At 39.4% G+C, this 12435-nt stretch overlaps 1 protein-coding gene across 3 annotated transcripts in view; it reads right to left on the bottom strand.

Annotated features, from left to right (window-relative positions):
• LOC135694105 (protein odr-4 homolog) overlaps nt 1–12435 on the bottom strand; it is a 14250-nt gene extending 1815 nt beyond the window's left edge. Inside the window, exons 1-13 of one of the 3 annotated variants that reach the window (XM_065212781.2) lie at nt 12316–12435; nt 11506–11643; nt 11000–11063; nt 9616–9746; nt 8932–9131; nt 7681–7855; nt 6799–6900; nt 6160–6222; nt 5517–5636; nt 4925–5009; nt 4515–4615; nt 1864–1942; nt 627–737 (exon numbers count right to left, since the gene is read on the bottom strand). In XM_065212781.2, the coding sequence (XP_065068853.2) occupies nt 627–737; nt 1864–1942; nt 4515–4615; nt 4925–5009; nt 5517–5636; nt 6160–6222; nt 6799–6900; nt 7681–7855; nt 8932–9131; nt 9616–9746; nt 11000–11063; nt 11506–11601 (1327 nt within the window). In that variant the 5' untranslated portion in view covers nt 11602–11643; nt 12316–12435. Of the gene's footprint in view, nt 1–626; nt 738–1863; nt 1943–4514; nt 4616–4924; nt 5010–5516; nt 5637–6159; nt 6223–6798; nt 6901–7680; nt 7856–8931; nt 9132–9615; nt 9747–10999; nt 11064–11505; nt 11652–12315 lie in introns of those variants that run through there. The other 2 variants (XM_089111211.1, XR_010517104.2) reach the window with 2 other exon arrangements.

The following is a 12435-nucleotide window of genomic DNA, read 5'->3' as shown; positions in this document are numbered from 1 at the left end:
AGCTTTGAATGTTCCTACAATCCTGTGGATGGCTGTTGATATCACCGCCTAACACATGCAGGGTAGCATTAATGCATAGTATCACTTCTCACGATTTCTCCCTATCCAAAGTTGAGCCTATGCATATATGGCATTCAAATCGACATTGGACTGCGGAGTGGCTTGTGCTGGGCTGCAAAACCTCATATTCCATGTCCAGAATTGTAGACAGAAATTGTCCAGAAATTATATTTGTCTTAATTAACAAATGAACCCGATCAAAAATTCAAAACCTATGTTTCAAAATTAACAATATTAGGAATTAAGGTAGCAATTAAACTTTAAGGCTCTTGCGCAACTGGTATGCTTAGCGGCAGTTGTCTTGAGAAATTGACTGTTTGGTGTTTCCATGAAGTACGATATTAGGCCAGTTCTTTGAATCATACTCGCAAAGCATGCTGGTTGAGCAAGAGCCTTTAAGTTTCAATTTAGATTTTTTATCGGATGGTCACATGATATAATGAGAGAAACGTCAAAATATCAGCTACATTGAGAGGCAGGTTAGCCTACAATGATACAAAAAAAATTATCGGTTGTGAATCGCGAATTTAGAGCTTGGCCTGGCCTAAAAGATGTTTTAGACTTACATAAATAATTGCTTTTCTCTGATTGACTCTCGGCTGCTACTTGATCAGGAGAATCCTCGTTTGATGAACTCTGGCCGCTTTCCACGCTCATTTGAGCCGCCATTTCTATGTCTACAAAAGAAAAGCCGGATAAAATCGCAAGGACCGAGGAGCATACTGCGGATTGAGAGAGCTAAAACGTTTTGGGGGCTAAACAAGCTAAAAACCAAGAACAGAACGATTTTTGATTGGTTTTAAGTAGATTTTAGAAATTATTTGGGGGCGCTAAAGCCCCCCTGCCCCCCTGCCCCCCTCCGCTTCCGTGGTCCCTGTATCATAGCGCACTACCATAAGGGCATACGAAAAACATTTTTAGGAAAAGAATTCTAAATGGGACTTTGGTAACCGCAGCTTGTTAAAGAACTTGATAATAAGAACCACGACGAATAAAAATGCATAAAAACATAAACGTTTTAACTCTATCCAGAGTCATCTTCAGTATATATTAAAGGGCGAAAAAACAACTATAAATACATCGGTAAGTATCTTTATATAATGGATATGTCTCTAATGGAATTGTCTAATACTGGTTTCGTCAATCTCGTCAGTATGAATGCCGGATTTGTCTAATTAACTGATTTTCAACAAGAAGTTGTCGACTGTTTCAGCAACATGCATTTTTTATTCGTCGTGGTTCTTATTATCAAGAATTCTAAATCAGGGTTGCCAGATGCTTGGAATGGTTGACTACGAAATTCGGCTAGCCAAACAAAATATACAAAAAAGCTACGTTTTGCGAATTCTGTGGAGTAATAGTGTAATCAAAAATGGCTTTGTTTGATACCAAAGCTCCCACTTGCTTTAATTTTCAATTTTCTGCTATTATTTACTTTGTTTCTTGCTTCGTTATTTGCAATATTGAGATTATTTTAATAAAATGTTGAATATTATCTGTGCTAGAATTGTCGTATTCTTTTTTTTTGGCTTCAACATGCGGCCAAAATTCGGCCAACTTTCGATTTTTCGGCCAAATCAATTTTCGATGGCCAACAGCTTTGAAAAACGGCCAGAATGGAGGAATTTGGCCATCAAAACGGCCTAATGGCAACCCTGTTCTAAATGATACTTGCTGGATTTATGGACAGTACTTCATTTAAACAGTTAGTGGTCACTACTTCAAATCTAACTGAATAAATAGCTTGCTTCTCTAGAGCGCGTTAATGAAAGATTGCCTATCAAGAAAATAATCTCAACTAACCTGGTGATTTTTCATTATAAACCAGACTATCTTTTGTTATTGATAAATTGAGAAGATCGTAAAACCTCTCTAATGTTTCCTGAAGGAATAAAAGAATCAAAACTATACAAGCACCCTCTTTGACTTTCTAAAAAATTGGCAAGAGTGGGGCAGGTTTATCCTGGGCATCTAGTTGACAGAAGGAGTGGGGGGGGTGGGGAGTGGAGGGGGTAGGGAGTGCAAGGGGTAGGGAGTGGAGGGGGTAGGGAGTGGAAGGGGTAGGGAGTGGAAGGGGTAGGGAGTGGAGTGGGTAGGGAGTGGAGGGGGTAGAGAGTGGAAGGAGTAGGGAGTGGAAGGGGTAGGGAGTGGAGGGGGTAGGGAGTGGAAGGAGTAGGGAGTGGAAGGGGCAGGGAGTGGAGGGGGTAGGGAGTGGAGGGGTAGGGAGTGGAGGGGGTAGGGAGTGGAAGGAGTAGGGAGTGGAAGGGGTAGGGAGTGGAAGGGGCAGGGAGTGGAGGGGGTAGGGAGTGGAGGGGGTAGGGAGTGGAGGGGGTAGGGAGTGGAAGGGGTAGGGAGTGGAGGGGGTAGGGAGTGGAGGGGGTAGGGAGTGGAGGGGGTAGGGAGTGGAGGGGGTAGGGAGTGGAAGGAGTAGGGAGTGGAGGGGGTAGGGAGTGGAAGGAGTAGGGAGTGGAGGGGGTAGGGGGTGGAGGGGGTAGGGAGTGGAGGGGGAAGGGAGTGGAGGGGGTAGGGAGTGGAGGGGGTAGGGAGTGGAAGGAGTAGGGAGTGGAAGGGGTAGGGAGTGGAGGGGGTAGGGAGTGGAGGGGGTAGGGAGTGGAAGGAGTAGGGAGTGGAAGGGGTAGGGAGTGGAAGGAGTAGGGAGTGGAAGGGGTAGGGAGTGGAAGGAGTAGGGAGTGGAAGGGGTAGGGAGTGGAAGGAGTAGGGAGTGGAAGGGGTAGGGAGTGGAGGGGGTAGGGAGTGGAGGGGTAGGGAGTGGAAGGAGTAGGGAGTGGAAGGGGTAGGGAGTGGAAGGGGCAGGGAGTGGAGGGGGTAGGGAGTGGAGGGGGTAGGGAGTGGAGGGGGTAGGGAGTGGAAGGGGTAGGGAGTGGAGGGGGTAGGGAGTGGAGGGGGTAGGGAGTGGAGGGGGTAGGGAGTGGAGGGGGTAGGGAGTGGAGGGGGTAGGGAGTGGAAGGAGTAGGGAGTGGAGGGGGTAGGGAGTGGAAGGAGTAGGGAGTGGAGGGGGTAGGGGGTGGAGGGGGTAGGGAGTGGAGGGGGAAGGGAGTGGAGGGGGTAGGGAGTGGAGGGGGTAGGGAGTGGAGGGGGTAGGGAGTGGAGGGGGTAGGGAGTGGAGGGGGTAGGGAGTGGAGGGGGTAGGGAGTGGAGGGGGTAGGGGGTGGAGGGGGTAGGGAGTGGAGGGGGAAGAGAGTGGAGGGGGAAGGGAGTGGAGGGGGTAGGGAGTGGAGGGGGTAGGGAGTGGAGGGGGTAGGGAGTGGAGGGGGTAGGGAGTGGAGGGGGTAGGGAGTGGAGGGGGTAGGGAGTGGAGGGGGTAGGGAGTGGAGGGGGTAGGGAGTGGAGTGGTTGGGAGTGGAGGGGGTAGGGAGTGGGGGGGTAGGGAGTGGAGGGGGTAGGGAGTGGAGGGGGTAGGGAGTGGAGGGGGTAGGGAGTGGAGGGGTAGGGAGTGGAGGGGGTAGGGAGTGGAGGGGGTAGGGAGTGGAGGCGGTAGGGAGTGGAGGGGATAGGGAGTGGAGGGGGTAGGGAGTGGAGGGGGTAGGGAGTGGAGGGGGTAGGGAGTGGAGGGGGTAGGGAGTGGAGGGGGTAGGGAGTGGAGGGGGTAGGGAGTGGAGGGGGTAGGGAGTGGAGGGGGTAGGGAGTGGAGGGGGTAGGGAGTGGAGGGGGTAGGGAGTGGAGGGGGTAGGGAGTGGAGGGGGTAGGGAGTGGAGGGGGTAGGGAGTGGAGGGGGTAGGGAGTGGAGGGGGTAGGGAGTGGAGGGGGTAGGGAGTGGAGGGGGTAGGGAGTGGAGGGGGTAGGGAGTGGAGGGGGTAGGGAGTGGAGGGGATAGGGAGTGGAGGGGGTAGGGAGTGGAGGGGGTAGGGAGTGGAGGGGGTAGGGAGTGGAGGGGGTAGGGAGTGGAGGGGGTAGGGAGTGGAGGGGGTAGGGAGTGGAGGGGGTAGGGAGTGGAGGGGTAGGGAGTGGAGGGGGTAGGGAGTGGAGGGGGTAGGGAGTGGAGGGGGTAGGGAGTGGAGGGGGTAGGGAGTGGAGGGGGTAGGGAGTGGAGGGGGTAGGGAGTGGGGGTTAACCATTCATAAATACGACATGGAAAGCCAATGCTAATTTTTTCTGTGACTGTACTTGATTTAAGCATATCTATAGTTAACACCTATTCTCTTGATGTTTGAAACCAAAACCATCTCATTATGCCCCTGTCTGACCCTTGTCTGCCCCCGACTGTTACTGCCCATCATCATAGATGTTTGCATATGCAAGAACGAGGTAGGGTAATTCCAGTACTGTCAATTCATAGGCACACTTTGTGCAAATAGCTAACATATAATTTCTTATCTTGTACTTTGAACGTGATTTTGCTAGGAGAGCGTTGTTTGAGAAGCCTCTCACTAAAAAATCCATTGATCAAAAAAAGAATTTAGCAGCTAATGCAGAAATTTATAAATAAAACTTACCTTGCTCTCTTCATCTTTAAACACATAATCACAAAAGTATAAAGGAGTCTTTTTGAACTGTGCCAAGACACGGGTGGGTGAAACGAGGCTCCAGTCGTCCACTAGAAAGAGGCGAATGATTATGTAATAAGTAACATAAGATCGAAGAGCAATAATTAGTAGGATGGGTCGTTAAAGATGCTTGGCATCAAAATAAAGACTTCAAAATCAACCTTTAAATTGCATTATCGGAACTTCTGGTCAATCATAAATGTAAAGGACGATAAAATTTGTATCTTCTACCAATGAAATGTCAAAAGCCAGTACACTGCTAACATAAATTGAGTGAATGCTTTATGTAGAAAGCTGACCCTAACGATTCTTGTCAAGCAATCATAAATTTATTTTGATATCTTAAGCAATAAATATACCTTGATAAAGATTGTTCACCTCGGCCTCTTCACACAACAATTGTATTCTTGATAAAATGCTTCGAATTATATCTCCCTTTAAAGCCTGAAAAAGAAATCGCAAATGGGATTCTAGAAATTCAAATCAAAAGAAGGGATACGCTTTTATGGACAGCAACAAAATATGAATTCAAATTGCCGTTTGTGAAGGGCACAGCATACTTTTTTGTCACGTGCTCAGCTGAAGTAACAAGCTTTAAAAGAGGCAAAACGATTTCATTTGGGCTGGAGGGTGGATTTCCTTCCCTCAGTTAGAATGTAGATTCCTCAGAAGAAATAACATTCAATGTAATTTAGCGCCTAATTCTAGAAATTGTTGCTATTTTTTCGAAATAAAACAGGGTAGATCCCACAAAATATTTGAGAGCAAACAATGATTTGACTTTTTAAACAATCTATGATCGATAAAGTTGCGCATCAAAACGATTAAGAATAGTAAAATCTCATTTTCTACAAGTTAAGTTCCTTTGAAATGTCTCAAAAGATGACTTTGGTATGCAAGCTAAATTTTAACTTGATTTTTAGATAGTACAGCAATGTGCTTTTTACCAACCTTGATGGCTTCTCCTTTTGTTGCTTTCGGGTGGAGATACGCGACACAATAAGATTTGCCTACAAATTTGATAACCCCTCGAGAGCATTTCCTTTCTAATTTATCAGCATTATCGCATTTCTGAAAATAAAAAACAAAGAGTTCGTGACTTTGGTTGTGTTGTTTGTCACCAACAAAATATTGAAGAGGAGATGTGCATGCATCAAAGTTCGAAGAATGTCTAAAAAATATAAATAGGCAATGATAACTTCCAAACTTAGTTTTATCAGAAGATAAACACATCAGAATGAAATGTGAATTCTCTAATCCATCGTCACGCCTCTATTTTTTAAGTTTAATTCGACGTACTTGTCTTCATCAAACTTTTGTTTAGATATTTGTAATTCTTCTGCTTATGGTTTTGCTTATAGTGATGGCAAAACACTACAGAAAAATTGATTCAAAATTTTTTACTTGATACATATTTCTAGAGATATCTTTGCATTTCTCAATAACTTCCTAACTAGCTTACAATTCTGTAATGTTGTCGACCCTTATTCTAGTTTGTTTATCAAAATGGACTGACTATAAAACGAATTCAAGTTAACAGCTTTAAAAAATGCAGAATAGTTGCTAGGCCAAGAAACATAATAAAATATCTTACATTGCAAGCAAAAAAATCGATTTCCGCAGTTCTTGAAACTTCTTTTATCGGTTTTCCCTTGCCCTAGAAAAATTACATTTCAGAATCAGCCAGAAATTCTATTAAACATATTAAGGGATTTTTCACATGGTACATAACGAAGGAAGGGGCGGGTTCCTAAACACCTACAGATGATTAAGTGGATAGTTTAGGGTAAGGGTAGAGAGGCGTTTGTGCTAATAATGACATAATCAACATAATCAAAGTTGTCTTCACAACATGTAAACAATCAAAAACTACAATCCTTGCCAAATTATTGGAACACTTGCGAAAAGTTGAAGCTTTTTTGAAAAATAACCCCCCCCCCTACCCCCCATTACAATGTTGTTCAATGGGACTGTTTTGATCCTGAAGATAAAAATTTCTTCAAAGAAAGCTGTATGAAGGTGTTGAGAAAATAAATCAACATTGTACGGGGGGAGGGGGTCGAAATTTTTGAAGCGGCAGTGATATTTTGGTAAGGTAGTTTTAGATTTGCTTTGTTTATTTGCATGCTGCAATGGGAAGGCGTTCCAGTTATTTTTGGCAAGGATTGTAGGTTCTGTTTTTAACACTTTGAGACTGACCAATAATATACTTAGTAGGGATAATTGAACTCACAACTTTCTGGGCCTCAAAGAGAAGTTCTTCGTCTTCCACAAAACTGTCCTTTATTAAAGCCACTGAATCACAAATGTCCTCCAATTGGTCCTGCAGTCCTTGCTACAAAGGAGAAAGAAAGAGAATTATAATGAATTTCAAATATCAGAATACTTGCAACATTGGTTAAAGCTTTGTATTTTTACATTTTCACATGATAATGTATCTCCTATGATAAAACCAGAAAATCCCAAAAAGTGATCCTAAAAACCATACAAATTGTCTGACATCATTGCTGGTGGTTTCTTTTCAGTATGTTTGTCCCTTGATAGCCGCAAACATGATATGTGAACGGTTATTTGCAAATATGGCTAGAAATACTGTTTTTAAATGATCGCGTTAATAAAAACATTTCTTTAGAACTTATAAAATTAGGCCACATAACCTGAAAAAGAACAATTAAATATCCTTTAATGTGCAAAATCATTTAAGCATGAAACAAACTGGCTGAGATGTGGTCATAAGAGCACAGGCTCTTTTCCTATCAAATAATTTTATAATTTGTGATATGTGAAAATATTTTATTCAAAACAAAAACAAGGAAAAATATATCAATCAATTTGCAACAATTTAGAATTATTATTGACTGCCTGGGAGTATTTTAATTGCACTTTTAGGCTGTGTGACCAAATGTCCAAAACTCTAAAAATGGATTTTCATGAAGCTACACTCAAGAACTCTGACTTATCTAAGAAAAATCTAATGGAAACGTATCTAATGGAAAAAGCAAATCTTGATAGGTAATCCTTTTTAGTTAGTTGAATTACCAAGAAGTTTAGATCTAGCAAAGAATGCTACCTATCTGGATCAAAATAATGAGGCAACGATAAAAGCTTCACTTACAAATATCAGACTTTCAAATTGACTCTTCTCTGATGTGACTGGCAGGTTGAAGCGTAAATCAATATCGGCTACACATTTAACAGAGTTCCATTTGCTGAGAAAGCTTTGGTATTTGAACTCGGCTGGTTTAAGCTGCATTTGAGTGTCAGTTGAACTCATTGTCCTGCATGTTATTCTGAGCATGGTTAAAGAATTGACATAAAATTCATTAAATAATAAATAGCGCTAAAAGGACAGGGTGAATTGGAAAAGAATGTAAACATTGAGAGAAGAAGGTAAACACTGGAAAAATAGTGGGAAAGCACTTTATCAATTTATCTGTTAAGGTGATTGTTTGAAAAGAGGACTGCATTTTTAAAAGGGTGACAATTTATCATTCTTGCAAGCAAAGTTGAAGGAGATATACTTCAGTTTATTTCATCCCAATTTTCTTGATTCATGTTGCTTCTTTTCATACATTTCCTGTTCTTTATGGCAAGTGATAAAAATTTGGCAATTGCTTAGCCCTTAATTCAATTAGCCATGCTAACCAAAGTGAGTAAGAGAGGTCAAAGCAAAAACTTTAGAGAAAGTCAAATGAGCCCAATGTTGATTGAAAAGTCAAGATCGATTGACTGCTTTGTCCATCAATGCTGTCAGAGTTCTTTCTAGGAACATCTGATCTAGCAACATTCAATGGAACTCAAGTTTGGGAGTTTTTTCAGAGACAATGTAAACTCTAATACACATCTCTACAAAATAACCATCTTGCTGGAAAAATTGACTGAAAAAGTTACCTATTGACAGATTCAAGTTGATGTCATCAATTTTATATCTCGCTATCTACGGATCTTTTTTGAAAATGGACTTCAGAATTGAAATCTTCATCTTTAAATTAGTTTATACTGAAAAATTCATGTGTTTGGACCGTTCAGTCGCATGTTACTTTGTTTCGAATATTTAGATATTTCTTTAGAGTTGACCGGAATTTGCTGCTGCAGTGAAAAAATTTCACTACAGCAACAAATTCCATTCAGATGTATAGGAAAAGCTAAATTTTTTAAAATGGGGTAATTCACAGCCTGAGGGCCTGAACCATTTGAAATTTTTGGCACAGACTAATTTCAACAAGAAGGTTCAAATTCTGTTATCCATTTTTGCCAAATGCGAAGATACAAATTGCTCGAATCCAAGAATTTCGACACAGATAGCTTGCCTTCCTTAAAATTCACAAAATAGTTACAAAAGGATCTGCCTATTAAGAAAGGATACTTTCTAGTTGATGCACATATATGGAGTAGCATGCGCTCACTGTGGGCAAAGAATATTCTAAGGGCTTTGCTCCGTTCTGTGACTTTTTGAAATGCACTGATGCATTGCTTCAGTTTTCCTTGGTACTTATTGGCAAGGTCAGGACTACCGAAAAGGTAAACACCTATGATATGGATCCCACCAGGCAGCATTCTGCTTACCTTGAAATAGAAAACAAAACTGACGAACTCATCCATATTGCTTAAAAAACTGAGCTGAGGGGAAATTCTAATTTAATGAGTATAAGATCTTCAAGTCTCTATCTGAAGTCAAAACATCAAAGCGTGTTGTGGACAGAATTGTTTTGTTTTGTACTGAATAGCATTTTCCACATTGCATTCTAGTGCATTATATCTGTAAAATTGTAGTGAAACTTAAACTATAGTGCATTCTAGAGAAACTATAAAAAAAGTGTAAAATTTCTGATAGGCAACAGGCAGACGTTAAAATCACTACTTAAGGATGCACAGGGAAAAACAGAAAAGAAAAATTGCAAAATTACAAAAATAATAAAGGATATGATATTAAGCTTCTAATATTTGCAACAAAAAAATCACATAATTCTTAAATAACTCTTCTTTTATGGAAACTTTTAGCTTATGAATTTATATTACCAATGAATTGCAAGATGCAAACTCAACATACTTGTCTAGCATGCTCTATGATCCATTTCTCATTAATTTCTTCAGCATTTGATGGTGCTTTCTTTTTCTTTTCTTTCTTCTCTTCCTGTTTTAGGGGCATGCTTTCATCACCTTGGCAACTTTCGATTTCAGCTATAAGCAAAATTTAGTTTAAATTGAGAAATCCAAAATGTAAAATATGATTTATTGGAAACTAATTAGGATAAAGTTGAACAACTAACTTAAATAACAAAACTAGCCCTTATACAATATATGTGACTTTAACATTCCACAGACAACAAAAAGCACAGAAAAAAGTGAAAAGAACAAAGAGCTAGGAAAACAGACTTTTAGAAGGTAGCCATACACGACAGAAGTAATGTAGAAGAAAAGGTTGCTGACAATAAGAAAGAAAAGTTTAATGAGTTGACAAAGGAAGCTTCATCTAAAAATAAATCATCAAAGAATGCATGTTTGAATAAAAAACAAAAACAAATGCAAATATCATAGTAAAGTGTGTTTGGAATTGTATACTGCTTGTGTTGCAGTTTAAAGATGTGCAGTACTTTGAAAACAGTCTTCAAACAGATATCAAAAACAGCAGTAGAAAATGATAATTTACTTTTGTCTTAACAAAAGGACATGAATCCCTGAGCCCTTTTGGCAATATCTGCTATTTTTCCCAAAAATTGTCATGTTTAAAGTAAGAAAACAGAGTTTTTATATTGAAAAACAAGGTGAAATGTGTTGACTTTCATACTAGGCTACCCATTTTCATTATTATGATTAAAAAAGTGCTTTTCCATAATATTTTTACCTTTTTATTGTTTCTAGTAAGCTTTATGATGTAATTTTGATTGGATTTGAAAACACTTTTTCTCATGTTGTGCTTTTTTATCAAAATCTCAGATACTCAGTGCCATATATTGTTGCTGTATTTACAGAGCTTTAAACACTTGCATGTGTAGAACAAAGTAGTTCTAAGTTGCAGCGAAATGTTTAATGGTTTGTCAATGATCACTTTAAAACTCTTCTGGTAGTTAATCTGTAAATCCTTATATAAGATTATTGCAAGGGATACATGTTATTTAGATAGGGAGCACTCCTACCACATCAATTGATAATTTTTGCTAGAGCTGTGAGATTAAAACCTAAACAGTAGCATACACCTGGTGGGGGCAAGGGGGATGGTTGCCCCTTAACATTTTTTAAGACAATGGTATTTTGTTCTAAAACAATGAGAAGATGTGACATCATCTTATCAAAACAATAGGCTTGCCCCCCCCCCCCAATATTTGTCTAAGTGTCTGCCCCTGAACCTGAACACTAACAACTTGGCAAGAGAATGGCAATACATCGCAGTTTAAATGTGCAATCCAGATAAGCTGAATTAGAGCAGAGGGTACCTTCATCTTCCACAGGATCAGGTGTCCTTGCCATATGTACAATGAAATCTTTTTGTTCAGTCAACTAAGATATGAGCAATAACAAAATCAGAAGCAGCAACACAATTATAAATCCAAGTTATTCATCTGAAATAATTGATGGAAACTTCAATGATCAGTTGCATCAAATAAAATTATAATTAGAAATGTAGACAATTTAAGACATTCAAAAGAACAATGAGAAGGCTAAAATCATTTTTGAAAGGCAAAAAAGGGGAAAATGACAAAAAGTCCTTTGTTACATGCCTCTTCCTTATTATCTATTTACACGATATTCCCGCAGGAAATCATTTGTCAATAAGTTTCCTACTGCCAGAGGCTCAAAACACTAGCATCTTTTCTTGCTGTTTTAATCATCAAAACAAAAAACATTTCATTGAGAGAGTGGATAAATATTGACATTCAAATATGTGAATTTCCACTACATTTTCTACTCTTGAAAACTTTTGGCTATTAAAGATGCAAACCTGTCCAAGCAGCAACCCTGTTTGCCATCTAAAATTTCCAAACAAGCTATCAATTCCATCTTTTAAACTGTCTTCTGCTATAACTGTACGTCCCATTCTGCTGCTCTTTTAAGTCTCTTTCTTGCTTTCCTGGTTGCACTACAAGTCTTATTAAAAGGCATGTCAAGACAACTATAATTTGTGTCATTTGCAAACGTTAAAAATTAACATTTTTAGGAACTCGAAAAATAATATGAATGATGGTAAAAATAAATTTTTTAAGGTAAACTACAACAGCTCTTTTTTGAAAATTAATAATATTTTGAAATTCACTTTCAATTCGAACAATAAAGCATACAAGTTGAAGTTTAAACACAAATATGTTAAGAGATTATATTACAATTCTAAATCTTAACTACTGACAATTATTGCTAATAAAAAGAACAGTAATAGGATAACTTAATATATTATTTTCATTCGTTGTCTAGGACCCTTAGAAAAAACTCCAAAACGGGCTATCGAGCTAAGGGCCCTTCTTTTAAAGCATTGCTAAATAAAGAAAAATAGGAAATCAGAACAAATTTCTGCATCATTAAATATACGACCCTCTTCAAAATACATATTTTTCTAACAAAAAATGTAACAAGTCTTCGGTAAGTATTTATTATAATTATAATTACTAGAGCTGTTTTCTGCAGTTGAAACCTAATGAACAAATTGTAATGTCGGGAGATCATATCAATTTCATGTAGTTATCTAAAGGCTTTAAAAAGTATCTTGAAAATATCCATCAATTTTTTTCATTAAATAATGTAAATACGAAATACTCACGCTTCTTCAAGCCTTGAAATTCTCTCCTTCAACTGATGAAGATCTTTAATCGTGGTTTACGTGTCTAACTTAGGCCATCTTTTTTATAAATTTCAGGTGAATCCATAACGAGGCAGGAAA

This window comes from Rhopilema esculentum, chromosome 11 (genome assembly GCF_057945365.1).
Source record: "Rhopilema esculentum isolate cy_ngs chromosome 11, ASM5794536v1, whole genome shotgun sequence".
Taxonomy (NCBI): domain Eukaryota; kingdom Metazoa; phylum Cnidaria; class Scyphozoa; order Rhizostomeae; family Rhizostomatidae; genus Rhopilema; species Rhopilema esculentum.
This window is presented reverse-complemented; position numbering and strand designations above follow the sequence as displayed.